Source organism: Callithrix jacchus, chromosome 4, assembly GCF_049354715.1.
Source record: "Callithrix jacchus isolate 240 chromosome 4, calJac240_pri, whole genome shotgun sequence".
Taxonomy (NCBI): domain Eukaryota; kingdom Metazoa; phylum Chordata; class Mammalia; order Primates; family Cebidae; genus Callithrix; species Callithrix jacchus.
Window position 1 is genome coordinate 2,613,859 of NC_133505.1, and position 13,601 is coordinate 2,627,459.

General features: G+C 46.7%; 2 protein-coding genes across 3 annotated transcripts in view; one reads left to right on the forward strand and one right to left on the reverse strand.

Moving 5' to 3' along the window:
- Positions 1 to 1,997: 1,997 nt before the first annotated feature.
- Positions 1,998 to 13,601, reverse strand: part of LOC128931902 (uncharacterized) — a 54,049-nt gene continuing 42,445 nt past the window's right edge. Inside the window, exon 5 of the mRNA XM_078370536.1 lies at positions 1,998 to 2,138. The gene's annotated coding sequence lies outside the window, so the exon portion shown is untranslated. The remainder of the gene's footprint in view (positions 2,139 to 13,601) is intronic.
- GPX6 (glutathione peroxidase 6) lies at positions 2,729 to 12,314 on the forward strand. Of its 2 annotated transcripts, none has more exons than XM_002746107.6 (5): positions 2,729 to 2,838; positions 6,457 to 6,610; positions 10,062 to 10,179; positions 10,681 to 10,780; positions 11,983 to 12,314. In XM_002746107.6, exons 1-5 carry the CDS (start codon positions 2,752 to 2,754, stop codon positions 12,199 to 12,201), a joined length of 678 nt encoding a protein of 225 aa, XP_002746153.3. In that variant the 5' UTR covers positions 2,729 to 2,751; the 3' UTR covers positions 12,202 to 12,314. The 2 variants fall into 2 exon arrangements, with proteins under 2 accessions (XP_002746153.3, XP_054110691.1); XM_054254716.2 differs by lacking the exon at positions 11,983 to 12,314 and adding an exon at positions 11,158 to 11,469.

The following is a 13,601-nucleotide window of genomic DNA, read 5'->3' on the forward strand; positions in this document are numbered from 1 at the left end:
GCACCCTCCCCTGTCTCTGTCTTCACGGGGCACCCTCCCCTGTCTCTGTCTTCACGGGGCACCCTCCTCTGTCTCTGTCTTCACGGGGCCCCCTCCTCTGTCTCTGTCTTCATGGGGCATCCTCCTCTGTCTGTCTTCACGGGGCACCCTCCTCTGTCTCTGTCTTCACGGGCATCCTCCTCTGTCTCTGTCTTCACGGGGCACCCTCCCCTGTCTCTGTCTTCACGGGGCACCCTCCTCTGTCTCTGTCTTCACAGGGCCCCCTCCTCTGTCTCTGTCTTCACGGGGCCCCCTCCTCTGTCTCTGTCTTCACGGGCACCCTCCTCTGTCTGTCTTCACGGGGCACCCTCCTCTGTCTCTGTCTTCACGGGCATCCTCCTCTGTCTCTGTCTTCACGGGGCACCCTCCCCTGTCTCTGTCTTCACGGGGCCCCCTCCTCTGTCTCTGTCTTCACGGGGCCCCCTTCCCTGTCTCTGTCTTCACGGGGCGCCCTCCCCTGTCTCTGTCTTCACGGGGCCCCCTCCTCTGTCTCTGTCTTCACGGGGCGCCCTCCCCTGTCTCTGTCTTCACGGGGGCCCCTCCTCTGTCTCTGTCTTCACGGGGCACCCTCCTCTGTCTCTGTCTTCACGGGCACCCTCCCCTGTCTCTGTCTTCACGGTCACCCTCCTCTGTCTCTGTCTTCACGGGGCACCCTCCTCTGTCTCTGTCTTCACGGGCACCCTCCCCTGTCTCTGTCTTCACGGTCACCCTCCTCTGTCTCTGTCTTCACGGGGCACCCTCCTCTTGCCTTTGTGTATTCACATGGCCGCCTCTTTATCAGGATAACAGTTTTACTGGGTTAGGGTCAACCATACTCCAGTAGGGCCTCATCTTAACCAGTCACGTTGGCAGTGACCCCATTTTGAAGGTCACATTCTGAATTACTGGGAGTTAGGACTTCAACACCTCTTTCTCAGGGGGCACCGTTCAACCCACAACACCCTGTGACCTCATACCAATCATTTTTCCTTGGAATCCTGTCTATGTATGTCTTCTAAACTGCTTCACCCTGATTGGGCCAAAGAGTCAGTGTCAGAGACAAACTGACCTGTGCTTCTGATCTCTTCTTGCCCCAGCCCTGGTCAAGCTCAGCAGAACCCTGACTTGTGACTCAAGCCTCAGAAAGTTACCTCTGAAGTCTTGTTAGACAAAGCTGTATCCATCATTTTGAATAAAAACATGTAACTCGTGTATCCTAAAATCTCTCAGGAATGATCCTGAAGTACTTGCCAAGATTTGATCTGAATTATCAAGAGTCAACCTCAGATAGGTGGACTCTGGTGACGAAGATAGTTCTATCTGCCAGAATCAGAACATTTCTGAAGGGAAGGGGGTTACACCTGGAAATCTGGCTGACATTAAATCAGAGGGGACCTTGAGTGCTTGATGGGAGAGTTGCAAACTAAAAGTGTTAAGAATTCAGGAGGAATTGAGGCCCTTTAACATGAGCGATATCAACAAACCTGACCTTTAGAAGAGTCAGAGGTGGTGTGTGAAGGAAATAGGGACTGGAGAAGATCTTGAAAGTGAGGAGACAGCTGAGGGATGAAAGCGAAATGTCTCCTGACCTCTCAAGGGCTCATTATTATTATTATTATTTTTTGAGACGGAGTTTCGCTCTTGTTACCCAGGCCGGAGTGCAATGGCGCGATCTCGGCTCACCGCAACCTCCGCCTCCTGGCTTCAGGCAATTCTCCTGCCTCAGCCTCCTGAGTAGCTGGGATTACAGGCACGCGCCACCACACCCAGCTGATTTTTTGTATTTTTAGTAGAGACGGGGTTTCACCATGTTGACCAGGATGGTCTCGATCTCTTTACCTTGTGATCCACCCGCCTCGGCTGCCCAAAGTGCTGGGATTACAGGCGTGAGCCACCGCGCCCGGCCCGGGCTCATTATTAAAAGGCGAGCAAATGTGAACTGTCTCGGATAGCGAAGGTTTCATCAGAACCGTTTTGATCCAGTAGAAAGCAGCAGCTGTCTTCCGCTTCACTCCCCACGGTTTCTGAGGTCTCTCTCTCTCTGAGCTGCAGTTTTCTCCACGTGAAGCTGTGTGAACACAGCGTTATAGTTGTCGTCACATTTTACTGCCACAGCGGCCCTACAACACAGACATTATTATTCTGATTTCACAGATGAGAAAACTGGCAACAGACACATTAACTTTGATTCAGAATCAAGATAGTCAGTGGCACCGACAGGTATTACACTCAATGGTTTTCATAGAATCGTGGTCAAAGCTTCAGCCATTTTTTTGAGCTAAAGCAGGAGAAGGCTAAAGAGCTTGGGAACGTGTGTAGGTTTGTTCCATCAGAGGAAAGCATCTGCCCTGCTGCCCCAAGAACCTGCATGGCTAGATCGGGTATCAGTGATCGGGACATAGATTACAGGACTTTTGAAAAGACCTCAGAAATCTGAGATAACTAAAAGCTTATCTTCCAAGAGAGTTCGTAAGAACTCTACGTCACTCAGACTTTAGTTTCCAGAGGCAGAGAATGCCTTTTGTGTGAACCTGGCAGAGGCAAGGCAGGTGGAGCAGGCTCAGTGACGAGGGGTTTAGAGCTGAAGAGGAAGAGGGTGTGTGTGGGGAGTGGAGGTGGGTGTGTATGAATGCCACTCTGTGATTGGAGGGTGATTCTTCAAACTGATCCCTGCCAGGGGCTCAAAAGGGGCTGAAATCCTGGGGACCTCAGAGTCATCTAAACCTCCTAGCCATGATCCGGCAGTTCCAGGCCTCCTGTCTTGTCCCGTTGTTCCTGGTTAGCTTTGCTCAGCAGACCCTAAAGCCTGAAGATAGAAAGGTAAGCATGGGACAGGGGATCCAAACTGATTCCAGCGTGTGATGACCACGTGGCCTCCTGAGTTGTGAGGAGTTCTCTCCTCTCTCCTTTCAAAAGACAAGATCTGCCTTCCCACCCCGTCTTCACAAATCCTGACACTGCTGTCCTTAGCAGCAGAGGTGCTCCCTAAATCCACTGTCTTAGTTGCTTCTTTTCCTCTGCACCTAGTGGTCTTTGAACTGAATGTATGCAGAACAGGGTGGTAGAGGGCTGCCTCAGCACATTCCCCTTTGCCACTTCCCCCGGTGGCCCCTTGATAGCCCAGAACCTGTCCCCTCCATGCTGGTCCATAACTTGGGGTAGTGCTGTGAATCCCCACAAATGAGGCATGAAGTAGCAAATGGATTGACAGGGAGGCTGTCCTGGCTGCTCCTGGAGAGGCTGCTCAACCAGAAACGCAGAAGGAGAGGGAGAGAATAAGGTGTTGGGGTCTGCACTAGGAGTTTCAAGGTCACAGAGAAAGGAGCTCCCACAGCCCAACACCCCTAGAAAAATAAAACACATAAGGCCAACACGGTTGCCTGCCAATATTAACTTTAGGGAAGGTGATGAGATGAGGTAAAGACAAGGCTCAGCTCTGAGCAGGCTTTGTTCTCAGATCTTGGTGTTGCTCCCAAATCTCCTAATGCTATTTAGAAAAGTCTCCCCACTGGATGCCAACAGCCACCCCTGTGAGTGAGGTATATATATGTCTTAGGGTGCAGACTGAGCGGATCACTTGAGGTGCCTGCAAATTTTAACTTTAAAATCAGATGAATTTATTCAAAAGCATCCTCAGTGGTAGCCATATGCCATTATGTATCTTTTGTTAGTCCCTTTCTCTCCTCTATAAAAGGTGGAGAACAATGCCCATCGTATCATGCAGTGATTCCCAGCCTTGAGCTTACCTAAGAGAGGGCTAGTTAAAAGCCTCGTTGCTGGGCCCCACCCAAGAGTTTCTGATTCTGTAATTTAGGGGAGCCCAGGAATCTGCATCTCTAAATGCTTCCAGTTGATACTGACCCAAGTCTCCAAACCTGGAAGCTTTGAGCTTTAATCTCTGTTACTGGGTTCATATGAAGCGTAAGATGATGCATATTAAATACCACAAGATTGACAGCCGTGGTAAGATCACAGCTCCCTCCCTTCCTTCCTTCCTTCCTTCCTTCCTTCCTTCCTTCCTTCCTTCCTTCCTTCCAAGAAAGGTCACAGCTCACTTGAAGAGACAGCCTCCAAGGGTCATACAGGTCTACGTCAGCCACTGCCGCCTGGTTGGGTGTGGAGTTCTCATTGTAAAACATCATCTTGTGAATTAAAAGCTGTGTTCTAGGATACTCCCTCTTCTGCAAACAGACTTAAGCAAACTGGAGCAGAACTGAAGCTGGATAGGGAGGACTGAGCTCTTTAAGTCTGCAATTTCCTTAAGCAAACTGGAGCAGAACTGAAAGCTGGATGGGAGGACTGAGCTCTTTAAGTCTGCAATTTCCTTAAGCAAACTGGAGCAGAACTGAAAGCTGGATGGGAGGACTGAGCTCTCTGCAGTTTCCTTGGGATTCTGCAGCTCACCACACAGAGTGACATCCGCATGGGAAGCGAACCTTCGGAAGTTGTCACACCCAGATCTAAGGTAGCATGAAGGCAAAAAGATGGAGGCATACAAAGGACAGCTCACATGGTGATTTCCATGTGACTTTTAATTACAGTAGCAAGATAGACAAATGCTGGAAATTATTTAGCACAGAGGTTAGGTGTCATGAAGGCAGAGCAAATGCAGGTACACGGATGACAACCCCATCCCGTTGGGTTTCTCAGGCTAACGTTCCCAAGTTTGTGAGTGATGCATATGCTCACATGTGCAGAGAAGCATGGGCTCAGAAGGAATAATGAAGGCGATTCTGTGGCCTGGTGTCCTGCTGACAGTCTCACGAGACTACAGAGTGTCTTGCCCCCTCTCCCCACCATAGCCCACCCCCAGGCAAGTCCTTCCCTGCATGGGGCAGGCTTTTATGGCCTGAGATCCTGTGAAGCCCAATTTAAACTACTCTAAAACTCTATGATGTTTCTTCATATGGTCAGGAATACGGCCTCTCCTGCCACACAGCATCTTCCCTTTTGTTCCAGGTTCTGTATGCCTTTTATTACTGGCATGCTTGTGGGTAGAAAGTTTTTCTGCTCTGTGCTTTCTATTTACGAACTTTAATTCATGAGCAGTCCTGGCTATTTCTCCGCAATATGAAAATGAGAAGAAGAGGTTGTGAAGGATGAGCTTTGAAGGTACCAGTGAAACCGGAAAAGCTCCCTAGTCCCCGTCACAGGGCATGCGATGGGGTGTGGCTCACTTCTTCAGTGCCCGGCTGCTCAAACCTCTAGGGGAGCATGAAGACAGGCAGGTTGTGGGGCTCCACCTCAAGGCAGTGTCTCGGGGTGAATGTTTACATTTGCAGCCCTAGTGGGTGTGTGCTGTAGGGTGCTCTCTTCGTTTAGCTGTCCGCAGGCAGCTTGTGTTAGCTCAATTAGACCCCTGCCTTATCGCAAGGACAGAGGGCTTTCTGTATCCCAGGATCTCACCTTGGTGTACAGGAAGAATCGGAGCCCATGTGTGATCCGATTCCACGTGGGGTCTAATTGAGCTAACACAAGCTGCCTGTGGACACTAAACGAGGAGAGCACTGTACAGCACACACCCACTGGCTTTTGGAGAATGAGTGCAAAGGTTTTATGGAGTGGAAGAAGCTCTCAGCAGATGGGGGAGCCAGAGGGAGATGCTTTTTCCCTGGAGTCGTGCCTCTTCTCCTACCACCTGCCCAAACTCTGCGTCCTCCTGCTGTCCAGGGCCCGAAGGGCGGCAGGTGTGCTCTGGTGTGCTTCTCTCCACATCTGGCCTGTGTCCCGGCCTGCCCGGGGCTCACGGTTTTCATAGGCATAGGATGGGGGCGTGGCCGGCAACATTTGAGTGAGAAGGCAGGAGTGTGCCTGTTCTCACCCAGGTCCATGGGCACAGGCCCGAGACTGGAGCCTTAGTCAGGGACCTGCCTTTCTCTACCCAGCACTTCCCCACTTCACCTTCCGTATTACCGGTGAGTACCCCACTGGCAAGCCTGGAAGGGCCCTTCAATGGCATCTAGAGAAGTAAGTTACGGGCCTGATTTTGGGGGTAGGAATTACAATATAAGAACATATAGGTGAGATATTGGTGTAAAACTTATTTATGTTATGAGAAATCCTGAAAAATCTGTTATGAGTATCTGAAGGAGGACAGCATGACTTGAATGGGGTATCAGGATGCTGGGGAGAATGCAGTGTCAGGGAGCAGAGGTAAATTGTATTAATCTTGCAGGAATTGAAAGAATATTATGAAACGCTTGTCTTGCCACACACACACACACACACACACACACACACACACACAATGGATTGTAATTTAGAAGACATAAATTCTAGCTACGGCATCACCTGTAACTAAAAATTTTACTTGAAAAGTTCCCTTCATTTCTTAGAATTTCAAGGAATTACATGAAGGTCTTTGTTTTGAAAAAGTCCACAAATGTTGGAAATTATTGCTTATCATATATGGATATGGTTATTTTTGTAACATTCCAGGTGGATTGCAACAAAAACGTGACAGGTACCATCTATGAGTACGGAGCCCTCACCCTCAGCGGCGAGGAGTACATCCAGTTCAAGCAGTTCGCAGGGAAGCCCGTCCTGTTTGTCAATGTAGCCTCCTACTGCAGCCTGACAGCTCAGTATCCCGGTAAGAACTCACGTTTCAGCTGTTGTGGAGGCAGCACTGCCAGCCAGCCATATTCTGATTCCGGAAGCTTTTACCAATGTGTTATTGGAGGATGCGGTGGGAGAAGTGGTCAGGTGACTCTACCTTCCTCAACGCAGCTCCCACTCTGCTCCTTAGAATATCAGGAGAATTATTTCCAGATCTGAGGACTAAGACGCTCCCAAAGACACAGACCACCAGAAGCACACTTGAGGCTGAGCAAGTTGGATGTGCTACTTGGTGCCCTGAGGGAGAACATGCACTGTAGAGGGGCATGGGCTTCTTAATAAGGAAGTGTTCAGAAGCACTTACTGCAGAATCTGAGCTTTTGTCAGGAGATTTAGAGACAGGTTCAGGGAACTGAAGCTCTGTTCTGGATTAGATGGTGTCAAGAAGAACTGGGAGCAATTACATGATGCAGTATCTTAATCATATCTACATGGGGAAAGAAACTGAGGCTAAAGCTGTGACTGGTAAGACTACGGTGGTAGCCAGTCACAGTTGTGATCTGGACGGTGTCCATACTTTCTCTGTGTTCAGTTTCAGTTATGCAGTGGTCTTGTTTTTGTCTCGATTCATCATGGTCACATGTTACGTGATATTGATGTCCTGTGAAATCGTTTATGTTTCCTAGGAGAGGGCTAAAGCCTAGCTGTGACTCCCAGGCCAGAACCTGGCTTTCAAGGACTGATTGTTATGCTTCTCATTGGTTACTTCTGATAAAAACAGGAGAGATGAGAGATCTTTGATATTCTGAAAAATGCTCTTGGGTTCTCTAGGCACCTCTAAATGACAAAGAGGGAAATGAAGTTTTCTGTCTGGGCAGCCTCTGATTGGTACAAGGGCTGCCTAGCGTGACTGGCAATGTGGAAAAACACTCGGTCTCTCTCCAACCTTGGCCTAACCTTCTGTGGTAGCTGAGGTGTGTTTTCCATTTTCTTTGTGCCCTTATTGGATAAGAGTTTGGTATTACTGTTGATCCAGAAAAGGTTACTTAAAATTCTAGATCAATTATACTAGAGATAGATACAGCTTTGGACAGGCCAAGAACTTTATTTTATGCTTTTAAAAAATAGTTCAAGATAAATTTAAAAGATTTATTGCACCAAATGCTACAGATCACAGAGAAATGGATCAAAATAATACATGAAAAAGTTTTGTTTTGTTTTGAGACAGAGTCTCGCTCCATTGCCCAGGCTAGAGTGCAGTGACATGATCTCAGCTCACTGCTACGTCTGCCCCGTGGGTTCAAGTGATTCTTGGGCCTCAGCCTCTCAAGTAGCTGGGATTACACGCATGCTCCACTATGCCCAGTTACTTTTTTTTCCACTCTTAGCAGAGATGGGGTTTTGCCATGTTGTCCAGGCTGGTCTCGAACTCCCAACCTCAAGTGATGTGCAAGCCTTGGCCTCCCGAAGTGCTGGGATTACAGGCGTGAGCCACTGGACCCAGCCTATACATGAACAAGTCTTAAGAAAAATTTTCCACACACTGATACTGTTATCTTTTCAACTGATCAAAAATATACAAACCCTATCAATTTTCTTAACGGATATTCAGTCCCTTTTAAATGACACTTAACGTCAAGCATATTGTAACTTGATGTCTAAAAGATCTGGCTCACCAAATTTTGACATTTTAAAGTTAACATTCAGAGGATGCTACATGATTTAAGCAAAAATTCTAATAAAATGCCTGCTCCTCCAAAGTACACATGGCTCACATTTGCCAAGAGAAGCTGAAGACTTTTCCAATTTAATGGTGAAATAATGTATAAAGAGATGCTCTCAAAAGTACAGATTAGAATAAGAATCATACATGTAAAATAATTTGGGGGTCATTCTGTTGTTATTATTATTGGGACAGTGTCTTCCTTCGTTGCCCAGGCTGGAGTACAGGGGTACACTTCTTCACATATATTTACAACCTTGAGTCACTGTAGCCTCTTCCTCTGGGTTTCAAACTATTCTCTTGCCTCAGCCTCCCAAGCAGCTGGGACTACAGGTGCATACCACCTCACCCAGCTAATTCTTTTTTTTTTTGTATAGACTGGGTTTCACATGTTGGTCAGGCTGGTCCTGAACTCCTGACCTCAAGTGATCCACCCACCTCGACCTTCCAAAGTGCTGGCCACACCTGGCCTCACTTTATACTTTTTATTTTGATGTACAACCAAGTCTAGGGAAAACCTGAAAAGCTACAGACTAAATTTTTATTATAAGAACGCAAGCAACAATTTGGTATCATTTAAAGCAAGTGAGAAAGCTAAAAGAACTTGGCAAAGGAACAGAATCAAGGTCTGCTAAGTGTGTCTGCTGTAGGACCTCAGGAGCTAAGTGTAAGAGCCCAAACAATCGCTCTGTATCATTTAGCAAGCAGGAATTCTCCTCCCTTCAGAAAGTTAAACTGGAAAAAATACGGTAAATTTTAAAAGTTGTGATGTGTGAACTGCAGTTCCATGGAATGTGAAGCTATTCTTAGATTTGTTTTAATTTACTTTAATTTTAACTTAAATTTGCTACGTATTGAATAGGCAATACATTTGCAACATTCAAAATTCAAAAGCTATAAAAAGGTTTAACAGTGGCACTTGCCATGTTCCCTTCTCTTTAGGCGGCTAATATGATCAGTTTATGGTGTATATTTCCAGCAATCTGTTATGTGTACACCAGCAAACATTTCTCTCTTTCTTTCTCTCAGGCACATACATATACACAAACACACACACAGAAATCCTACACATTGCTTTTTCGCTTGGTGTCCCAGGGGGCGTTCCAGCATCAGTTAAGTCACCGGAATTGAGGAGAGCGTACAGACTGGTGTAGAGATAGCCTTGAAATTTCTCTGACTTTGTCTACCACTCCCAGGGTAGAGCACCAAGGAGTACTCCTGGGATCGTGGCTGGAACTGGAGTACCTGGTTGTGTCACCATGGGACACTGTATTGGGGGCAGCGGGGAGGCGGGGAGAGGTGGGTAGTATGTCCATTTTGTTTGCTTTTTCCTTAAAAGTTTTTTTTGATCAGTCAATTCACCAACTAGGGAAGACAGTGGCAATCACATCTGGCTTCTCGTTAGAATCAAACAGGACTCCCACACAAGACTAGCCAGCGTGTGTGTGTGAGTGTGTGTGCGTGTGTGCGTGTGTGTGTGTGTGTGAGACAAATAAGAGTTCTCACTGGATGGTGGAGGGTGGCCAAGCATGGGAACTTACTGTACAAGAAAAAGAGCAACCACTTAGATGCATTTCTGGGAACGTGTGCTCGAGTCTTTTTTTTTTCCCCTCTCTACTCCTTTGATCTCTGTAATCGTGAATCTTTCCCTTCATAGTCCTCAGACATGAATATGTCATAAATGGGCACATCCAGTAATCTTTCACTGCCCGAGGCAGGACTGCTGAGCAGGCCACCCAGGCTGTTCCTTCTCCACTTACAGAACTGAATGCACTCCAGGAGGAGCTGAAGAGCCTTGGAGTCACTGTGTTGGGCTTTCCCTGCAACCAGTTTGGAAAACAAGAACCAGGAGCAAACTCAGAGATTCTTCTTGGTCTCAAGTGAGTGGCCGCATGGGGCCCTGCAGAGGCCCTGTCAGGAACTCTGTTCCTCATTCCGCCTAGATGCCTGCCCATTCTGGAAACTTCTGAGATGGGCCGTAGATAAATGGGCTGAAGCATATCACTACGATGTTTTGAATTCAATCTGTCCTATCCGCAGTGCTCAAATATTCTCTTTACTTTTGAATTCTTTGATGGTGAGGCTAAGGAAGATTGACTGGAAAAGAAGCATAGGGGAAGGAAGGGATTATAAGAAATGTAAATGAGTCAGGAAACCTAAGCTCGAAAGATTGTCTTCCAATTTTCTTAGAATTCTCTACTGGCTCCATAAAGCCTGTTGCATGAAGCTCTGCTTCTCACAGACTATCTTTTCTCATCTTCCCTGTCCACAGCCTCTTCATCTTTATCTTCACTCTCCTGTCGTGGTGAATTGGTGGTGGCCATTACTTTCCATGCATGTCTTAATTTGGATCTTGCTGGGAACACTTTGATTCACTGCAGGTATGTGCGTCCGGGTAGCGGCTTTGTACCCAATTTCCAGCTCTTTGAGAAAGGGGATGTGAATGGAGAAAAAGAGCAGAAGGTCTTTACTTTCCTGAAGGTGAGTGAGAATAAACCCGGCATGGACCGGTTAGACAGAGACGCCCTGAAAGCAGTGGGGCTCATGTCTAGGGTTGGGGTTGCACTCCTTGGAAAAGAGATGCTCAGATATGTTCGAGGTTCATGGCAGTATCTGCTGTGAGGCTTTAGCTTTAAGTAGAAGAAACCCACGATGGACAATAGGTCTGATGTGGACTAACCTCCTGTACTGAATGGCAATGATTCATTCATTCAACAATCATGTATCACATCCCCTATGTACTGTATAATGAGTGATTGAACATTAACAGGGTATAGTCTCTTCCCTGAAGGAACTCATATTTAATCAGGAGACAAACGTGGATAATACAGAATAGCATGTGGTAAATGCCTTTACAGTCACAGGGTGTTAGAACCACAGAATCCCAGGACAGAAGGACCCCTGAGGATCTCTTTGTCTACTCGTCCCCAAATGCTGGTCTGCAGAACAAGGCTGGTTCTGGTGATGTTTTCACTCATCCACAGCAAACAAGGAAAAAAGACAACATAGAATTTTTCGTGAAGCTCAACTTATTGAGTATAAGACCAGCATTTATTTTGAAATTAAATTACTATTGTTTACCCATATAAATTGTCCTTTACTTGCTCAAAAATGGGCTATAATCCATTTTATGTGGTTCAACATAGTATTTAAAAGTCCTTTAATTTTTAGATTATGGTTATAGTAGACTTTTAATTTGCCTTGTTGGCAAAATGAATATTAGTGATTCTACATTAATCTCCAACGAAACAGTTATGGAACTTTCACTGGCTTATCAAGTCTATGAAGCCCCAAACTCTGGAGCCACTACTCTAAATCAACCCATTTTTTTTTTTTTTCTGCGAAAGAAACAAACTGTAGAAATGATATGACTTGGCCAAGGAAACCGAAAGCATCTTTTACTGAATCGCTGATAAGGGTGTGGGAACAGAGGAAAGACGGGGAAGGAGGAACGGAGGCTGTTTACTGTCATACTCTCTGGCTCTCGGTTGTCTGGCAGTTAGTGTACTGGCATTGATGCGCTGGTATGGACACACTGCAGTATCTGCACTTGGTTGGAAGCATCTGAAGTAGTTAATATGTTAAGATACATAATGATGAGTCGACTCTCCAGTCTGGAGATAAGACTACCACACGGAGGTGGACATAACTGTCTCCTTCTACTTTTTATACCTGTGCTCCAGAACGCCTGCCCTCCGACCTCTGATCTTTTGGGCTCATCAAACCAACTCTTCTGGGAGCCCATGAAGGTCCATGACATCCGCTGGAACTTTGAAAAATTTCTGGTGGGGCCCCACGGAGTCCCTGTCATGCGCTGGTTCCACCGTATTCCAGTCAGCACGGTGAAGGCAGACATCCTGGCGTACCTAAAGCCTAACCCACGAGGAAATGGTAGCGACTAACAGAAGCAACTACCCGGCCTCCCGCCTGCAGGAATGTCTAAAAAGCATCCTTCCTCCTCCATCTTTGCTCCACACCTGCCTGCCCAGCCTCCTGATGACCAAACCATCCCATACTACCCAAGCAGCTGCTTAGCGTGTGTGTGTGGATGTGGAGAACTGCATTTGTTGGTATATGCATAGTTGTTTGTATGTATTGTGTGTGTGTTTGTGTGTGTGTGTGTGTGTGTGTCTGAAGATTAAGGAAAAGAAAATCTATCTCCCCGACTCTTTGATCTTGAAATATCAAAGGAAAATCACATCTTAGGGTAGATGGTTCAGACTATCCTGCGTCCCTAAAAAAGCAATCCCCAGAAGTTGTGACAGCCATCTTTTCCCCTTCCTGAAAGTTTAAGGAAAGCTGGAGCCAGCAGCAAGACTCCAGGCCTCCTTCACAGCCTCTCTCCTGTAAGACAGGCACGCATTGTTAAACGCTTCTCTACTTCATTCTCCTTTATTCCCCTGCCACCCAGTAGTTCTCGTGTAGGACCTCTGAAGGCAGAGTGGGAGCAGAAACCCCACCTCACATGAAGGCAAGGGCATCGCCATGACGGTGGATCCTAAAACCCTTCCGGGTCGGACCCAGCCAAGCCTGCCTTGGTGCCTGTCCCTCAGTGCATTCAGGTCATGGCACCTGGGCAGGATGTCCCTATATTCTGAATGATGGGCTTTCTCCTCACGCCGAGGCTCCTCACTTTAAACTTAATCCGATCACTGCCTTGAATTAAAAAAAATCTGCAGCAACCTGGCTCTGTGTGGTGTCTTCCCCATCCCATGATATGTCCAGAGTCATACTTTTTCTTTCTCTGTCATTTCATTCCCTTGCTTTATTCTTCAGTGTTCTGTTTCTCTCAAAAATGCTCTAGAACTTTCCTTGGCACATATAAAAGCACTGACTGGAACTGTTTGCTCAGAGCTGCTGGAACCATGAGCACAGATGGCTTCGTGCCAGGCCCCTCCGCACCCTCCTGCTCAGGTCTCTTGACCGGGCTCCTACATGAAAGGAGGCTTTGATTCTCAAAGAACCTCTCTCTCCACAGCAAATGTGCATAATTTCTGCTTATAAAATTAATCCATGTGTCCTGTTAAAATCTGAAGCACATAAAAATAAAAAAGCATAACAAAACAAAATGGAACAAAACCCACTCCTAATCAGAGGGGCAAAGGACCTGCTAGGAAGCCCTATCTACCCTGTGCTGTTTTATAATTAAAATACGGTTTTTTATCATGGACACAGACTTCAGAAAACCACATATTAAGGAAACAAATTAGATGAGGAAGTAAAATGAAATCGCTGTTTTTCTTTTCCTTTTCACAAATTACTTGGAACATAGGTACTAGACTTAAAAATATCTTTTGCCCTT